We start from the raw sequence: 12,969 nt of genomic DNA, 5'->3' as shown, positions 1-12,969 counted from the left end.
GGGGGGGAAACAACTGGACATTTCCAAGGGACCAAAACTGCACACCTCTCCCTGGCTCCTCGTGCTGAGTGCAGACATTTGGGGGGGGCCCTCAATCGCCGCCAACCACCACGGACATCTGCGGGCGGTCGTCGTGGCCCTTAGCGTCCCGGGCCACGTGGCGCTCGTGCCCTGCAGCACGGAGGCGTCGACACCCACGGCTGAGCCCTGGTCCACCGAGGCGCCGCTTCGAGGCCCGACGACTGGACCCCGAGGAGCAGGAGAGCGACCAGGGCGGCGAGTCCCGCTCCGCCACGTGTCCCCACGAGCGCGTCCAGACCCGGGCTCCACAGGCACCCAAGGGCCGCCAAGCGTCATGCTCGATGTCAAGGGGCCGCCAACGATCCTGTTGAGCTCATAAATTTGGGCAGAAATTTCATGAGCGTCCATGGATTATTTTTATCGTGTGGGGCCTCTTAAAACAGACGTAGCTTGGGGCCATAACGCGGTGCTGGAAAAGCCCCACGAGCCAGAAGGCACCAACCACTGAAGGCGCCCTCCCCGAGGCGGGCACTTAGGGGGCCGCGGGATGAGGGAAGATGGGCTCGGAAAGCAACAGGGCAAGGCAGGGGCGATGCCAGCCTGGCCCCCCCGGCGCCTGCTGGGCGCTGCCTACGTCTCGGGGTTGTGCCGTGTTAATGATACGCCCTCATCTATGTGCACGGCGCGGGCACAGGTGCAAACACTGCCAAGCTTCTTTTTTTTTAGGAAAACTTTGTGTGTTCAAAGCCAAATCCATAAGTCATTCAAGAATCATATACAGCCTTACTACCAGCAAATATCCTCCACCCCCACCTGGGGCTTCACAGGTTTCCAAATCATTTGGCAGGCATCCTACGTGCAGGCTCAAGTCTGGAGGCTTGGGGTTTGGATGCCCCCAGGTTTTGCTCGCCCTCAGCCATATGGAGCAAGCTCAGGAGAAGTCTCCCATTTCCATAAAGGAGGCATAAAGCCAAGATCTTCCCACTGGAAATGAAAATGGGAGAGTAATTATACATTACCTCTGCCCAGGTACTACCCCATGCCAGAAAAGCAGCCATCCCCTGCCCCTGGGAGAACTGCCTCAATGGTCATGGTATTTCCCCTGGTGCTCCAAGGGGCCCAGCTCACATTGCCGACAGAAGGGACTGCGAGTGCTCGGTCGCTCTTCACCTGTGGGGGGGTGGTTCTTACAGTTACTATTATTTTCCTGTCTTGCAAATAACCTGTGCAAGCAGGAGGAATAGGCACCCTGTCATCAGCACAGGGAACAAGTCTCCGAGAGCTCTGACAGGTGAAATAAGCAGCCCTGCTGAAAGAGGCCACAGGTCAGTTAGCCTAGAAGGCTCTTACTGAAGCTCTTATGGGACCAGGTTGGAGCAAAAGTCAAATTGGAATAAAGATAGTAATTATGTTCTTTCAGCCTCCACTCCATGAACCATCCGCTTCCATCTGGGACACCAAAACAAGATGCTGATCTTCCCTTTCTCTTTCTTCAGTGCTTGACCAGCAGATGGAATTACCAGTATTGGTATTTAAGTAACCATTAGGTTTCAGAAGTAACATCCATTGGAAACCGCTCGCATGCCCCAGAACTGTTGCTTTAGGCTGTCTAAACACCAAGGCAGACGACATCATTTGAATTTACATGGAAAGTTTTTCTCTGCAACCACAAGGGCTGTTAGCTACCAGCATAGCTATAGCACTGCAAACCCCTCACGGAGACAGGCTGCACCTGTTGCTGCACTGTCACCTGTCACATCTACACAACCCTGGAGATGTGCTTTTACGCAAGCAGGTTGTACAATTATGGTGGGTGACATCAGTTTGCTCAGGAATCTCAGTATAGGCAGTGGTTTTATTTTTTAGCAAATGCTTCAGTTCTGAAGCACAAAGCAACAGCTACAATGAGGAACGACTAGCTGCCGGAGCTGTCACAAGCCTACCTGTTTTGATCCCTGGTTTACAACTAGGAAGACATTCGTTTTCCTTAGACTCCAGCTCTGTGACCTCATGTTAAAGCCTGGGCAACAAACTAGCTTCCTTCCTACAGGGTCATATTCTCATATTTAAGCAGCATAGACACCTTTAAATTGTAGTGATGATCAGTGAGTCAGAGATAGACAGCAAGCCAAATACTGATCCTGGTAGCAAAAGTATAACTTTAATATGCAGGCTTTTGGGGAGGTGACCCTGTCTTCCAGGCTGCAAGCATATAACACATACTGCAAGCCCTACTGGTATACAAATAAGAACCAAGGGCAGAATTCAGTATGCAATTACATCTTTTTTAACTAGGCTGCTACTGTAAAAGCTAGAAGGGTTTCCAGAGTTCCTATGTTGCAGCTGCATCAGCTCTGCAAAACTAACAGAAGGGTGGGGACACACACACCCCTCCAATTTTATTTTAATCATTAAAGCAAGCAAATCTGAGTCAATACACCCAGGGAGAAGATCTGGACTGGTGCCACTGTTGAGCAGTCCCTTTTCAGAGCACAGCCTACATTTTAAAGGACTTAAAATACTGAAGAGCCCACATGGATTCAATCATCATGAAATGCTTCCAGCATTGCTGGATGACAACTGCTCTTGAGGACAGACCCTTTATTGTTTACGGTGCTCCTCAGAGTGAAGGAGGCCACAGACATCATACAAGGGGACAGACAGTTATATAACAAATTGAGGGGAGGAGAATAACATTTTTCTAACACAACGCAGATGTCAGCTTTCCTTGGTATGGAGCAGAGTCACTAGCAGCTTTATCTTTCATGTGGCTCATTGCACAAGACTGTTTCCAGGAAGTTAAGCCAGCTCCAGCTGCCTGCTTTTCAGAGGGCAGAGGGTTCGGTTAGTGGTTCGATTGAAGGTGTCAACCTCTGGCACAAATTTCTCAGCTGGAACAGTGAGCTTTCTCCTATTGTCCATACACTTGTTGTCCAGCATCAGGGAGTTGGCTTTGTAGCTGATGTCTGTCTGGATGTGATGCAAGTGTTTATACAGAGCATCTAAGGCACCCCTGGGAAAAAAGGAAGAAGAGGGTATAGGTTACATCTATGCCAATGAACTTGCTCTTCCTTAGATGGATGAAAAAAGAGCTTGCCTCCTGCTCTCTAACAGCAAAACAGTCAACAGAGCTTTTGCCTTTCCATTAGAGCTAACACACACCCCACAGCTCCAGGGAAGATCTCGACATATCGGTCTGTTATTATTTGGGCCGCATAACAGCCAGCCCATGTGATGCTGTTGGAATGTGACATCCAAGGGACACGAACTGGGAATCCCCACACAAATGCAAGGCTGTGCTTCTATCGCCTCTGTTGCTTTCATCAGAGTTTTCCTGCTTTATACTTCTCTGTGCAAATTTAGTCAGACCCCCCTAACTAAATATGCAAGGTCCCCCTGACCCCAGGTCTACAACCTGGAACCAACTCCCAAGGGAAGTGGTGCTGGCTCCTACCCTGGGGGTCTTTAAGAAGAGGCTTGATGCCTACCTGACTGGGGTCATTTGAGCCCAGTTTTCCTCCTGCCCAGGGAGGGGGTCGGACCTGAAGATCTACAAGGTCCCTTCCAACCCTACTTCTATGATTCTATGAACCTTTTTGGGTTGTGGGCCAGTGTCCCAGCTTTGATCAGTCAGGCAGATGGGCAGGGACTAGGACCCTAACCACTATTGCTACTTTCCCATGATGGCAAAGAAAAGCGACTGCTGCCAAAAGCTGTCCCACGCCCAGGCCTGAATGTTGCCAAAGCCCCACGGATGCGGGCTACAAGCTGTATGTTGCCAACCCCCAATACACCCAATCTTTCTGGTCTGTGCCTGGAGACCTCAGCTGCTAAAAATATGAGGAAGCCAGTGAGGCTATGCCCTTCTGGTACTGGTTGCCATTGCTGCCATCCTCCCTTCACTGCACAATGCCCACATCATATTGGAACATACTGTGACTGTGCAAGCTTTTGCTTCAGGGCCTCGATGGTGTTTTCCAGCTGATGCACTTCATCAGTTAATCCATACTGGACCTAAGAGTCAGAGAAAAGGAGAAGGCAGTCAGGGTTAACAGGGCTGATCCTGTTTCTTGAGAGTCACCGTGGCTCCTCTTTACTTAACCTACCTACCTCTGTTGTTTCTATGCACATTATTGTATGAATGACCCCCAATTACTTTCATTATTTGCCTCCTGGCTTCCATTTAGTCTGCACTAAAGCGCGACTGATTGTTTCAGAGCCACGAAGGTGCTTTGGTCAATTCCATCTAGGTTTCAATGCCCACATCCATCCCTCCTGGATGGCTTTCAGGATGCCCCACTTCTGCAGGCTCATTTGTACCTGATCCCGGCACAGCTCCACATTGGGGCGGTAAGTCCTGGTCTCCAGGCGAGTGTGCGCCAGCTTGAGATCCCACATCTTCTTCCTGAGATCCTCCTCCAGGCGTCGAATGTCCTGTTCCATCTCTGCAATCTCCTCCAGGGTCTGAAGATTAATACACATAGTACAAGGAAACGTTACCGCCCCACACCCATAGCTAGGATGCACTCAAATCCTGGCTACATGAATATTTCACCTGGGGTCTGAGGCAGGAAACCAGCAGGCCTCATGAAGGCCTCATACTGCTGGAGTTTTACATTGCTGGGAATGATTTTTAAGCAAGGGCTAACCGATTTTTGTTCAAATTCCCTGCATAGAAGACATCAGTGCTTACAAATCAGATTTCCCCGTCAGTCAGGCAAGGCAAGCTGCTTCTGTTTAAGGAGCACTGCGGATGAGACCAAAGGATAAGGTAGAAAGGCGAAAAACTGGGCTCTCCACTTGCAGATCCCACTGAGCATCAATTGTGATGGTAGATTCGGTAAGGTGAACTGTGATCCATTCAGTGATTTCACACGTGTGCCACCAGATAGGTTTCAGATGGGAACAATTTACCACTCTTGGCACTAAGCTGTGCTGGCTCAGAAAGAGTTTGCAAATAGTCTCTAAGTCCCCTCATTACATTTCACTGCACTTGCAGGATCAAGCTGGGAAGTTTCTCTTTATTAATGAACAGCAAGGACTATCCCCTGGAATGGAATAAGCAGTTTGCATTTGCGAGAAGAAACATCATCTCCATGTTTCTGTCTAGCAAAGTACTCCAGAGCAGCAGTGGCTGGGATGCCTTGGGTTTACATGGCTTATCCCCCACATCCATACACAACAGCTCCCTGAGGTGTCTTACAAGGGCAAATTGCACCAGACACTCAGTGCTCAAGATGAGGGCTTTAGCTTGTACTGAAGTACTCCTATTTAGGCTGCAATGATTTATCCCCAGGATAAAATGACAGCTACACAGCTTGCAGCCATCCCAATTCAGCTAATTATTCCAACGCCACTGCAACAAGCAGAGCCTCCCACTTCAGAGTTATCCAGAAGCACTGCTCCTGGCAACAGTGCTGGACACTGGAGCAAGGGCTTCAGCCATCCCGTCATGCTCTGAGGCAGGCCCGGCTGCCAAGTGTGCACTAGGGGATAGGTGTGTTTGTTGAGCTGAAATGCAATTCTGCATCCCTGCAACAAACATATCCTTATATTTGGACTCACACACATAGAAGTGATTGCTGAAAAGCAGCCTTTAAAGAGACACCCCAAAGCTGACATCCAGGTTCCAAGTGTTGGAGAATCTACCTCACCCCTGGGTGATCTGTGCCAAAGGTTCATTCGCTAGGGTTGCCTTGGGGTTGCCCCGGGGTAGTAGCTTCAGGACTCCTAGACTGATACCCCAGGGCTGTCTCTGATTTTCCTGGACCGTCATAGTTATAAAATCATTCCAGCGCGACAAAAGCCAGGCTTACATTCTTCTCCTGCCACTTGAGCTCATCGTAGGCTTTCTCCAGCTCCCGGATTCTCTTGCGCAAAGCAAATTCTGTGGCTACTCGCTGTGCCTCCAGTTCATTGTTTGTCTAGAGGGGAAGCAGGTTAAAGGTTATGTCTGCTTCTGGAAGACGTCTCCCCTGCACTGTTACATCAGCGATGTCACCACTTCCACAATATGCAACCCTCAGGGTCCTCCTTTGCCAACCTATGCTCTTCTACCACTTACCTATGCCCTTTGCTTCCTGTGTAGCAGCCCTATGCCTGGATGTACCTTCATTAATGACCCCCATGGGTTTCAATGCCCCCACCACCCCATCTCCTCCCAACCACACCTCAGGCCTATGCAGTTTTGCATCCATGTTCAACTGTAAGCTCTTGGGGCAAGGGACACACCTCATAACATTCATAAAGCAGTTCAGGGCACCAGGGAAACAGTCATTTGGGGGAAACAGCAGAAACCTGGCAGTCAGAGGAAACTCCCTGGTCATGAACCTGCAGCCCAGCAGCACTGAATCTTGGTCCAAGTACATGGTACTAGAAGGGACTTGCCATATTACCGAGTGTGGTCCCTTACAATGGCAGGCAAGGACATTCATGAGCTAATCAAACTCCATATTAGAACTAGGAGAGTCTGCCCACTTAGCTTGATTTCATGTTTTCAAGCCCTCACAGCCCCAGAGGCAGGCTCTAAAGTCAGCCAGTTTCTAAGTGTGAAGCAGACTGCACACACCCAGTCATTGCTCTTGGTGAAAATGGCAGGATGACCTGCCTCAGCATCTGCTAACTGCTCCCACGTTGCCTTCATCCCTGCTATGCAGGTGGATGATCCATTTACCTGGGCAATGGTGAGTGCTATCGCTTCCCGCAGTTCCCTGGAAGCTTTCATTTCTGCTTCAGCTCGGTCCTTGTTGTACTGACTGTACTGGTCCCACTCTTGAGGTGTCGTTGATCTGTACAACAGATCAGGCTGCTGGAATTGATGCTTTGGGGACTAAGCAGAGTGACTCCAAGACAGCCTGGAAAGAACCTCCCCCTCCCCAAAGCCTGGAAGAGATCTCTGCAGAACTACAAGGACACCACGGAGATTTGAAGGCCAGAAGGGATCACTGTGATCATCTTGTCTGACCGCCTGCATAGCTCAGGCCAGAGACTCCTGCACTGAGCCTAAAAGCTGGTGGCTCAACTGAAAAGTAGCTTTTAAAGAGACATCCAAACACTGAGCTAGAGATCCCAAGTGCTAGAGTCTACCTCATCCCAGGGTAACCTGTTCCAGTGAATCATTACCCTCACCGTTACATAAGTATTGCCTGGAGGTTGTACCTGGGGTGTAGAACCAGGTTTCCTGATTTTTTACCTTGGATCTGCCACTAATTTGCCCCTACAGCTCAGGCAGCTCACATCCTCCTCTGTCTCAGTTTCTCCCTCTCCAACAGAGGTATCTTATTTCTTTACTGACAAGAATACCGAGAAGCAAGCAAAGTGCTTTGGGATGCTCAAGCAAAGGGCTCTCAGGGAACAGCAAATGCTCATCAGTAATGACTCAGCATGGAGGAGAGGAGGATTTGCTTCTGATACCAGTCCCTGCTAGTTGCAGAGCCAGAAAGAAACCTCAACTTTTGCTCCTAATGTTTTTAAGTGCTGAACCAGGCTCCCACAATCACTTCCATAAGGCACCAGAAACTAGTTTAAAACCTGACAGAAGTCCCAAGACTTATTACATCAACATGAAGGTTGCACCAGAATTAACTTGGCCAGGAACAGAGTGGCTCTTTCCTTACCCAATAGGGACCCGGGTTGGATTGACCTTGAATGAAATGTTGGGAGAATTGACATTGAGTGACAAGCAGACATGGTCTATCTCCAGTGCTTCCATTTTCCCGCGGTGATCAAAATTTAGCTGCTGGCGTGCCTCCTGCAGAAGGCTACAACAGAGGGAGATGGAAACAGCTGTTTGCCACTGGGAGCAGACTGAAAAGCTCTTAGTGGGACATTATGGAAACTACATGCCCTTGGCAGGGGGCAGAGAGGGTGGGCACATAGAGGGTGTTATTCATAAGCTCCCATTGCAAGACTGGGCATAGCTACTGGTCCATCAGGTGTTACACAGATGCTTCCATGCTAGGGAAGAGCAGGGATCCAGGTAGTCTGAATTCAATCTACCCATTTGCAAAGCTTCCCTTAGAAACCTGAGAACTAGGGACTGAGAATAATGAGCTTCTACAGCATTGGGCTCCAAGCAGGCTGGCCCCGTTTGATCCCTGACCCCAGGCACTGCAACTCCATCACCCACTCTGCTGTAGCTGTTCTTGAACCAACCTCCACGCATGACAGATGCAGTAACTTGCCCAGAGTCATGCAGCAAGGCAGTGACAGGACGGAGGATGAGCACCCAGAACATTGGTCGTTTGCATGTACAATATTTTCTTAAAACTTAGAGTGAAACTGCTGAGTTTTCAGAAAGGCTCAGGACCATGAAAGCATCTCCAGCTGGGCACTCAAAAACCTTTGCCAGCAGTCCACATCTCAGAGTTTAGCTCCCATATGCCTTTCTTCCCTCTCCACTGGCTCAATCAAACCATTGACTAGGAGCTCTTTAAACAGTCATTATTAAAATGGGCCCCCTCTTACAGGGGAAAGCTACTGGATCCTCACTTGGGGTGCTGCTCAACACAGCAATAGCAGAGCCTTGGCCCCAGGACACACGTTCGGCTTGATCTCTGGATGGTAAGAGTCATGTCAAATCCTCGCACCGTGTTAGCCCCCAGCCAAGTACAGAAGTGCCTTTGGGGTTGCAGTAAACAGCCCCATTCTCTTTTGCTCAACTCACCAGAGCTGCTCAAAGGCCTGGATCACTTTCTGCTGCAGATCTCTCTTGGCTCCATCAATCACCTCCACCTCCTTGTGCAACTCATCCTCCACAGGATCCCTCACCACATCAATGGCCCGGCGGCTTTCACGTAGTGTCAAGCACTCGATTGCAACATCCAGGGGCAAGTTCTTAGCCTGCAGGGCACGCTCTGCTGCCTCCTTCATCTGGTGGAGAGAAGCCAGCTAGAGTTAGGGATGTGGCTTCCCTTTTGGTAGGGGAAAAGGGGATGTTGGCTGCTGTTTTATAAGAGGGGTCTGGTTCTGGCCACTCTCTTGAAAGTGGCTCCGAGTTGATCTCTCCTGGACAGAATGACAGCCTCTACTCAGTGGCCTTTCACGCTGGCTCAGGTCATGTCTGCTTTTAGGCACAAGAGGACCAGAGATCAAGAGGACCAGAGAGGTCTCCTCACTGGTGACCATGAAGTCCCCTGAGACCAAAACTCCCTTCCCATTTCTGGTTAGTTACAACCTTTGCGCTGGGAATCTCCGAGCACTCTGCTGACATTATGCTCTACCTGAGACAGCTCAAGCCTTGCTTTAAGCCAAGGCACACACGAATCTAAAACTTGCCAAGATCCCAGAGAAAGCCACTGGCCATGAACAGGAGAAATATATTAAATATATGCAGGGCCTACGAAAAACAATGAAAATGCTATGTTATATACAAAACCACCCTTTAGACCTCATCTACACATTACACTTGAGGTGCGATTAATCAGTGGTGGTCACATGTTCAATCAATTAATACCATGATAAAATGAGGAATAAGCTACAAAGGTTTTCCACAAAATGTGTAATAACTTTGTGGCTCCTTCCTATCATACCATTAATTCTCATCACATACAAGATCCCATCGCGCCTTCACCTAGAACGGCTTCTAGGGTCTTAACTTGAAAAACGGAGCAGACGTTTTAAATTTTTAAAAGCACGCCAAAGGCAAACTGAGTCTTTTCCGCTTTAAAATTGTTGAGCTCTTAATATTCTTTTAAAATCTTATTACTACTCCCCATTTTTTAAACCTTATTGTTTTATTTTAGTGTCTCTTGTATTGCTAGTACATTAACGTGGAACTCTTTAAAAAGAAAAGAAAGGCAGCCACCAATCATCATGAAACACAGAGGCCAATCTGGGCACGCAGGGGCTGGCTGGAGGCAGTGCAGGGCCTGATCCTGCAGGACAGGACCAAGTAGAGGCAGTGAGGAGCCCATATCTGATGGTGCAAGGGCCACGGGAGGTGGTACGGAGCTCCAGGGAAGCTGCACAGTCTGCCCCTGTGGCAAGGGGCTGAGGGAGGCTGCATCGAGCCCCATTCAGTGGTGAGCCAAGCAGAGGTGGTGCAGGGCCCGATCTGGCCTGCAGACAGGCCCTGCGTCACTTATCCAGCCCGCCACACCAAAAGGCTGAGCACCCCTGCGCTAAAGGATTTGCTATCCTGAAACGAATTTAACCCCGCACAGAACTGGTACCCCTGTGCTGTGCCCCACTGAACTCTCTATGGGCCTGCCCGTCATAGGAGCAGGGTGGCAGTCATTTCAAATAGCAAGTTTAGAGAGGATGCTGATTTTAAGCCATCCTTTCTTCTCCACCTACTTTGGCTAAGGCATCGATTTCTGTGTCTATGTCAGCGAGGCATTTGTCCAGCGTCTCCTTCCATCGGTTCACGCTGTCGATGCGCTCAGCCAGCCGCGTCCGGTTGTCATGTTCATCCCATTTTGTCTGGAATTCAAGACACATCCCAGCACGGGTAGTTGAAATTGCGAATGTTGATGGTATGCATCACCCCACTGACCGAGGGTCCACTTACCTCTCCTTTTTTCTTTTTTTAATTTATACCTATGAGAAGTACTACCACGTCATTTGAAAGTACATTGTGGTCCACCACTCTCTGCACCAGTGTAAATAACTGCCCAAGGCACAGGGCACCAGACACCATCCCAGAGGCGGAGGCACAAAATCAATTTATTCCTGGCTTTCTATATTCCTGTCCCGAGAGGCCTTGAAGCACCCGACAGAAGCAAATAGCCCATCGTGGGGATATTGCACAGTGGAACACAAAGCACTGCCAGAATTTGTAACCTACTTTGTGTTGTGTCAGATCCAAAGAAAAGAGAGGAGAAGGCACAATTTTTAGCTGGAACTCTGCTTATCAAAGGATAGGGCAAGAGAGTTGAGTCAGGAGAGCCCTGAAATGCTGTGAAGTAGGACATATCCAGGATCCCTGGTCTTCTCCGATTTAAACAAATCCTCAATTTTCAGTGTAAAAAAAAAGTAACCCCAAATCCACATTTTTCCATGATTAAAATGAAACACCACTAATACATACACACACACACACACACACACACACACACACACACACATATACATATATATATATATATAGAGAGAGAGAGAGAGAGTGGTGTTTTAGTTTAACCACAGAAAAATGTGGATTTGGGGTTACTTTTTTTAAACTGAAAATTGTGAAATTTTTTTTAATCAGAGAAAACTAGGATCCCTGGACGTGACAGTTATTAGACAGGTGCAGTAGCTGTTCCTTAAGCTGCACAGAGTTTTGGTCATGGGCAAGCAGCTGGCTCCCACTTGCTCACCCAGCTTAGCCAATTGGTTTGGTGCTTGGGGAGAGGGGAAAGGTTATAGATATAGGAGCTGGAGACAGCCTGTGGCTGATCAGTGCAGGACTACGATGTGGATAAACTGAGGGTTCAGGCAGTTTGGTGGATCAGGTTCTGTGGAAGCTGCAGGCTGGGAGGAGGCTTGGTCTGCTTTGCCAAGGGGAGTGGGAAGCCTTTGGAAGGATCCGAGAGGCTGGAGAATCGAAGAAGCACGCACACTCCTACAGAAAGGCCACGCTACAGAGACCGAGAACCCTGTGCAAGATCGGAGAGATGTGTGTACACATCATTACCAACTTGTACAAGGGCAAACATTTCAGCTAACCTTATGCTGAAACATCTAACAGCTGTCAAATGGGGGCAGCTGTATAAAGAAAACCCAAAGGTTGTGTGTCTCGTGACTTAATACTTAGGAATAATTTAAACCAAAGTATTTGCAAAGGGGGTTTTAGATGCAATAACCTTGGTTTTGTTTACTAAGACAATGGATTGTCCTTTGACCCTGGGAACTGTCACTAATACCCGTACGCAGGGATTTACACACTGAACTCTTGAGGTTTAGCTTAATGTAGTATCTTCAAAGGGCAAATGGTTTGGGACACTAATGAGGCTCAGTTAGAACAGGCATTGGTCTGACCCAGCAGCCAGAAGGCTGAAAGGGACCAACACCACCCCCCCCATTCCCAATCTACTCAGTCAGCCAGACACATGACCCAACCTGTCCCTTGAAGACCACTGGAACCAAAGGGGAAGGTTTTGGAAAACCCACCTGGTTGTTGGTTTCGTTGCGGAGAAACCTGGCCTCCTGACGGATCTGGTGGGAAGCAGAACGCTGCCTCTCGGCGTTTGTCGAGATGAGGTCGCTGTTGATGTGCCAGTCGGACACTGCGAATCTCTGCCCAGGCTTCACACTTAGAGTGGCCATGGCAGCAATATCTGCTAGACCAGGGTGGAAACCCACTGTGCTTACTCATAGAAACAGCTATGCTCCCCAACTCGAAATCATGGATAATGCAGGCCAAGAAGCACCCACGGAGATGGGAGAGCACATGAGAGGGCAGTCAGCTTTCCAGACACCCCCACCCTCCCCTCCTCCCCAAGCCCTGCTCCCCCTTCCCACATGCCTGAATGGGCCGCTATTAATCTGCACATCCTTAGCCTGATTGCCTGCTGAAGCTGGGGGTAGCTGCTTTTTGTATGTGGTGTGAACAATCTTCCCCCAGTTGCTGACAAAATGGCAGAGCTCCCTGTGCATCACTCCAAAGGCATCCATGCTTTGCCAAGCTAAGGCCTGCATTGCTAACAGACAACGACTGCACCCGATCTGTATGAAGGGGACAGGGTTGTACTGCCTTCGACACAGGTGCAGCCAGCCTTGCACTAGCTACAGGTCTTAGCTCATGAGGCTCCACTTAGATGGAAACAGCTTTTAACAGCCCAGAGGAGACAGAAACCATTCAAGATACAGCAGCAGCTTCGGAGGCTGGGAACTGGCGCCTCTGGGGACAGGAACTCAACTGAAAGGGCCAGGCCACGGAGAGGAAGCTTTGCCTCTGTTCTGCCTGCGCCATGGGCTGCATGGCTTAGAGTTAGGGCTGCCAACCCTCCAGGATTGTCCTGGAGTCTC

At 49.3% G+C, this 12,969-nt stretch overlaps 1 protein-coding gene across 1 annotated transcript; it reads right to left on the bottom strand.

Moving 5' to 3' along the window:
• Positions 1-2,617: 2,617 nt before the first annotated feature.
• TEKT2 (tektin 2) lies at positions 2,618-12,324 on the bottom strand. The gene is made up of 9 exons (XM_006033703.3): positions 12,112-12,324; positions 10,318-10,443; positions 8,687-8,892; positions 7,638-7,781; positions 6,695-6,809; positions 5,838-5,945; positions 4,342-4,485; positions 3,956-4,035; positions 2,618-3,034 (listed from the first exon to the last, which is right to left on the bottom strand). The coding sequence occupies exons 1-9, from the start codon at positions 12,265-12,267 to the stop codon at positions 2,821-2,823; spliced, it is 1,293 nt and encodes a 430-aa protein (XP_006033765.1). The 5' UTR covers positions 12,268-12,324; the 3' UTR covers positions 2,618-2,820.
• Between the last annotated feature and the right edge of the window lie 645 nt (positions 12,325-12,969).

Source organism: Alligator sinensis, unplaced genomic scaffold (genome assembly GCF_000455745.1).
Source record: "Alligator sinensis unplaced genomic scaffold, ASM45574v1 scaffold800_1, whole genome shotgun sequence".
In the NCBI taxonomy this organism is placed as follows: domain Eukaryota; kingdom Metazoa; phylum Chordata; order Crocodylia; family Alligatoridae; genus Alligator; species Alligator sinensis.
The sequence above is the reverse complement of the archived record's forward strand: the minus strand, read 5'-3'. Positions and strand labels throughout refer to the sequence as shown.